This window comes from Lepidothrix coronata, unplaced genomic scaffold (assembly GCF_001604755.1).
Source record: "Lepidothrix coronata isolate B3197 unplaced genomic scaffold, Lepidothrix_coronata-1.0 Scaffold293, whole genome shotgun sequence".
NCBI classification, from domain to species: Eukaryota; Metazoa; Chordata; class Aves; order Passeriformes; family Pipridae; genus Lepidothrix; species Lepidothrix coronata.
In genome coordinates, this window is record NW_016690473.1 from 268,608 (window position 1) to 274,632 (window position 6,025).

The 6,025-nt window shown below is 50.3% G+C and overlaps 1 protein-coding gene across 1 annotated transcript in view; it reads right to left on the reverse strand.

Annotated features, from left to right (window-relative positions):
• TOX2 (TOX high mobility group box family member 2) overlaps positions 1-6,025 on the reverse strand; it is a 152,145-nt gene that overhangs the window by 23,930 nt on the left and 122,190 nt on the right. Inside the window, exon 4 of the mRNA XM_017837152.1 lies at positions 12-251. Coding sequence (XP_017692641.1) covers positions 12-251 — 240 coding nt within the window. The remainder of the gene's footprint in view (positions 1-11; positions 252-6,025) is intronic.

The window sequence follows — 6,025 nt, forward strand, 5'->3', positions numbered from 1 at the left end:
AGGGCACGTACCTTGTAATGTGACTCCGTCTCCTCTTCCTGAGTAGAGCTGGAGGGAGATGGTGTAGCAGACTTGCTTCCCGGGGGTGAGGGGGAGCCGTGAGCGACACCACTCCTCATCCCCATCTGGGAGATGAGCTGGGACTGGCTGAGGGCGCTCATGGGGCCGGCCAGCATCCCGGGGCGGTTGAGCAGGGGCACTTGGCGGTTGGAATCGTAGGATGCGGCGTCCGAGTGGACCATCTCCTGGATCTGAGTGGGGAGAAGATCACCTCGTCATTACAAAATGTACTTGCGGATTTGTTACGCCGTCAAATCACTTCAAGACGAGCTCTGATGGATTTATTGTTTAAATTGTCCCCCGTGGCTGGGAGAGATTCTTCCTCGTGCTCCCCTACCAAAAAAAGCCAAGAGCAAGAGCTGAGCGCTGTGTCCCCAGGGCTCTGCTCCTGCCATCCCCCTGCCCATGAGCATTGCAGAGGTCCTAAATCACCTCTGTACATAGGTCTGTGTGCCCAAGAGGTGCCCCTGCCTGCCTTAGGGACCACTGGTGCCTGGCATCTACCAGGGATATAAAACCAAAATGTTCATAAGTGAGCAATTTTTGGCCACATTGCCAGGAGAAGGGATGGCACTGCAGTTTACTGGGCATTTCTGGGGCCAAGCTTTGCTGCTGCTATGTGAGGCCATGGCTAAGCACAGGCACATGTTGTGCCAGGGTATCTGGGGACAAGCCCTGGTACATCAGGAATGCAGCATCAGAAGCTGTGTATCCCAAACATGGTCTTTCTGAGCAATACTTGGTGTTGACATTTAGTAACTGCAGAGATGAAGACGATATCTGCTCGTCTGAGTATCTGAAGGTACCACAACCAAGCCCCCCTGCACCCTCTGCAGGGCTGTTGGGTCACTTGTGCTACTGGGGTTAAACCTAGGAACAAGAAAGCACAAGAGACACCAGTGGAAGCCCCAGGTCCCTGCTCCCACCACATCAATCTGCCCAAAGCTGTGACACCACCCTCAAAGCAGAGGTTTGCACATCCCCAAGCTCCAGAAGCCCCAAGCTTCTGTCACAACACAGAACCACAGAATCATCAAATTGTTTGGGTTGGAAGGAAAGTTAAAGATCATCCCATTCCACCCCCCACCATGGGGAGGGACACTTCCCACTACACTAGGTTGCTTAAAACCCTGTCCAACCTGGCCTTGGACACTTCCAGGGATGGGGCAGCCACAGCTTCTCTGGGCAACCTGTGCCAGGGCCTCCCCACCCTCCCAGGGAAGAATTTCTTCCCAATATCCCATCTAACCCTGCCCTCTTTCAGGTTAAAGCCATTCCCCTTTGCCCTGTCACTCCTGGCCCTTGTGCAGCTCTCTTGGGGCACTTAGGGACTGGAAGGGGGTCCAAGCTCTCCCTGGACTGGACCCCAAGGTGCGGAAGCAAGATCTGCTGGTGGCCACCACCTCCATCTCAAGATGACTCTTCCATTTTTAAATATTACAATCTGTTCCAATCCCACTCAAAATGAATGTAGAAAATAAAATAAAGGAAAAAAGAGTCCAGACAAGGGAAAAAAACCATTATGAGCTGCTTGTTAAGATCTCCCAGTGAGGGAAGGAGCCAGAAGCGACGTATGTGTGTGCACGTGTGGAGGTAAGAGATGAGGGGAAGAGGCCACGTGACAGAGTTGTCCCCAAAAATGTGGAGTTTCCTAATGCCCATTAATCTGTTCTCATAATGGGAGAGAGGGGGAACATCTGATGGGACTGAAAGGTGACTAATGACACACAGCTGCAGGGACACACGGACACGGCACAGGCCGCAGGCACAAGCGCTGCCTCCTGAGGCTGCTGAGCCCACTGCCCTTGAAAGATTGGAAGAAGAAATGAAACATATATATATATGTGTGTGTCTAATAAGGAATGCTGAATGCTGCATTAGACGTAATAAAAATATCTTGTGAAGTGTATATTCCCCGTGCCACGGCATAAACCAAAGTTCAAGTGGCTGGGTCAGGAGGGAGCAGCAGCAATCACAGAGTCCTGGATTGGTTTGGGTGGGAAGGGAACTTAAAGGTCATCTCATTTCAAACTCTGCCATGGGCAGGGACACCTTCCACTAGCTCAGGTTGCTCCAAGCGTCGTCCAACCTGGCCTTGGACACTTCCAGGGATGGGGCAGCCCCAGCTTCTCTGGGCAACCTGTGCCAGGGCCTCCCCACCCTCACGGAGAAGAACTTAATTCTCATCTAACCTTGCCCTCTTTAAGCTTAGAGCCATTCCCCTTGTCCTGTCACTCCATCCCTTGTCCCCAGTCCCTCTCCAGCTCTCCTGGAGGGACTTTAAGCACTGGAAGGGGCTCTCAGGTCTCCCCTGGAGTCTTCTCTCCTCCAGGTGAACCCCCCCAGCTCTCCCAGCCTGGCTCCAGAGCAGAGGGGCTCCAGTCCTGGGAGCATCTCTGTGGCCTCTCCTGAACTCCTTCCAGCATGTCCACCCCCTGTCTACCAAGAAGCAAGTATGAGATGGGGACAAACCTGCTGTTTGTTGCTCCAAGACTCCATTTCCAGTTTGTAGTATTTTCCATGAAAACCCAATTTTTCCCCCAGGATCCATCCCTGCCTGGTCACCCCCAGCAGCAGAACTCAGAGCCACAGGCAGAGCCCAGCTCCCACACAGCCTCCTCCAGCCATGGAATGGGAGGGAGGCAAACCCTGCCTGAACTCTTTTCCAGGCTTTTTCTCTTTCATGTTAATCTGATTAACGTTAACACGAGTTTAAAGACCCGAGCTTTATTTATTAACAATCTTCATTCCTGATAAGCCTGCTGAGGTGTGATCTCTCATTACCAGGGGAGGTTTGCCAACTCCATTAGCAGCACACACAGAAGGAAACCCAGGGAAGACCAGTGAGGGCTCGGCAGGCTTCAGAGGAAACAAATCCAAATGCAAAACTAGATTTGCTGCTGCAGGTCAGGAATCAAGAGCTTTACACAACACCCCACAGCATGCTCTGCTCTCTTTTGGATTCTCCATCAGCAGAGGAGTGGTGTCAGGGGGACAAGTTTTCCTAGATCTGCCCTTTTTCTGTATTAATTACAAAGTGAAGGGATTTAACTCACAAGAATTAAATGTTGTCTTGCATTTCAACAGCAGGAGGAGCCTGGCTGAGGCTGACTTAGAGGCCACTCTGAATTGCTCCCCTTGGCTTTGGTGGTGTCCAGGAGGCTGCAGGGCTGGCTTTGCTCTGGCAAGATTTATGTGCCCTTAAAACCTCATTATGTGCCTTATTGCAGAGCTCTGGCCTCTCCTGGCCACGGTGTGGGAAATCCTGGTCACAAAGACATCGAGGGTGATGCAGCCACGGGGATGGACACCAGGCTTGGGCAGCACAGGAGGCACCAGAGAGGCAATTCCTGCACTTGCAATTGAATTTGCCAAAGTCGTGGGAATGGCCAAGGTGGGACAGGCAGTGATGAGGGGCATGAAAAGTGGGGAAACGACTCAGCACCATTCTGCTGCATGAGCAGCAAGCTGCTTCCCAAATTCCAGTGGAAAAGGTACGTCTGTCTGGGGTTTTGTCACCTTAATCCAGACCTTTCACGCTGGAGAGGATCTGCCAGCTGCTAAGGAAAAGAATAATTTATTGTCCTTATTTTAAATTTAAATGAAAGAAAAGTTTAGAAGATGGGTGTTGTAGAAATGGGGAAGGCTATGAAACGTGGCTTAAAAAAATGTTTAAAATTTAAAATAGCTCCCTCACGTTTCAGCCACGGCAGTCTCCTGGGGAAACACTGTATTAAGACAATTTTTTTTTTGGAAACTTTTATTATGTGGCCAATAGACCACAACGGCTCCGTTTATCCATTAAATATGTAATCATACACTTTTTCTTTACAGCGCATGTTATTTATGCATCAGAGCAGAACGAGTCCAGGAGTGCAATTATGGATATGGGCCACGTGCTGCAAATGCTTCTGAAAATTAGTAGGAAAAAACCAGAAACCTGAGCCCTGGCTCAGAGGACTCGGGCAGAAGCCTCCTGATGACACAACCCCACCATGGCCCCCTCTTAAAAAGCGTGGACACTGCATTTTTCCTGGGACATCCCCCCTCCAAGGGTATCTTGGCCCACATGCCTCCCCCCAAGCAGCTGCCTATTTCCTTACATCATGAATAGGGAGCTGTAACAAAGAGGGGGACAGACTTTTAATCAGGGCCTGCGGTGAGAGGACAAGGGGGGGTGGTTTAAACTAAAAGAAGGTTGATTTAGGTTATATATAAGGAAGAAGTTTTTTTACAATGAAGGTAGGTAAAACACTGGCACAGGTTGCCCAGAGAAGCTGTGGCTGCCCCATCCCTGGAAGTGTCCAAGGCCAGGTTGGACGGGGCTTGGAGCAACCTGGGCTGGTGGAAGGTGTCTCTGTCCATGGCAGGGGGGTGGGATGAGATGAGCTTTAACACTCCTTTCCAACCCAAATCACTATACAATTCTATGATAAAAAAACGATTTTAGTTGAATGTTGCTGGTTCTGACACCCTCTCTCCCTCTCCCAAGTCTCCTTTTCTTCTCCCCCAATCCAGAAGGTTCTGCAGAAGGACACAGCTGTGCTCCTCACAGGCACCCTGCTGACCACTGTTTGAAGGGGCAGGAACTGCCCCTAACATTTGCCACTCACCAGATTTCTCTCCACTTCCCTTTTTTTTTTTTTAAGTTAAATAAAAAATGCAGTTTTGGAAGCAACAGCCCAGGTTGCCACCTCTGCATCCCCCTCCCTGGAGTCCTCAGGACTGGACAGGGCAAGTGATGGAAAAGGTATTTGTGTTTTCCAGATGTAAAATGTTTGGGGTGAAAATAAAGGTGAGGGGTTTGTGTGAAGCTCTGGAGCTTCTTTCACAGGCTTGGGGGTGACAATGGCCTTGGCTCAAGGGGTAGGGGTTAGTCCTGCTTCCTGCTGCAGGACCCCGAGACACCCAAAGGAGGTGATATCCCTTCAGAAAAGACCCAAGGGAAGACAGACCCAGGAGGAGGATTCTGAGATGCTCCCCTGCAGCAAATGGCCTAATTAGGCAAGTAAATGATGAATGAAACTGGGATGATGGCAAATTGAAGTGAAAGAAGGTAAAAAACCGCAACATTCCTCCTGTGAGAGCAAACAACCCCCCAGTCCTGTGGGATGCAACTCTAGCCCTGGGCTCACTCAGCTCTGGTCTCACGCCTTTCCCCTCCCCAGAGCACTCAGTATCCCCACAGAGCCCCAGAGAAGCACGTGTGTAATTAAATAACTGCCCTCCAAATGTGATCAGCTCCGTCACCAGCACGAGAGGCTGCGACAGCCAGGTCAGATCCCCTCTCCATCCCAGGCATTCAGCACAGCAGGCTCACCACGAGGTGCTGCAAAAGGTTTGGGATGGCTTTGCCAGCCTCTGCTGAAAAGATGTTTTGCATCTCAGAGGAAACACGAGTGAAATGTGATGTAGTCATAGCTAAAGTAATTAAGTGCATCTTACTTAGCAGATTCCCAAAGGCTGTGCTAACTCAAAGACAGCTTCTTTTTTTCCACAATATTTCAATTCTTTTAATGAATATGCATATCAAGCCCATAAATGCTCCAGTTAATCCTAAGAAGGAGAGAAAAACAGGTTGACAAACGGCACATGTTCTGCACTCCTTGTTTATGGGGAAAAGGGGAACCCAGAGCGAGTGATAAATGCCATAGGGAAGAGCCTGGCCAGGAACAGGGAGCTCTGCTGACGCAGATTATGTTTGAAATGTGTCGAGCCAAACTTCAACTTAACTGCCCCCCCAAATTCCTACGCAAAAAGCAGCTCTTTCCAGCAATACAGGATGCAGCACCAGCCAGCAGACCTGGGGCTCAGGTCCCAGGCTCCAGGAATGGTTGCTCTCATGGAATGTCTTCTCCTGCAAAATCCTAATTCCCAACTGAAGCCTTGAGGCAGGTCCCACCCCTATAACCACCTTCTGTCTTTGCTTTCCACGGGATTTTTCTGCTCCTCTTCCCACCTCCCT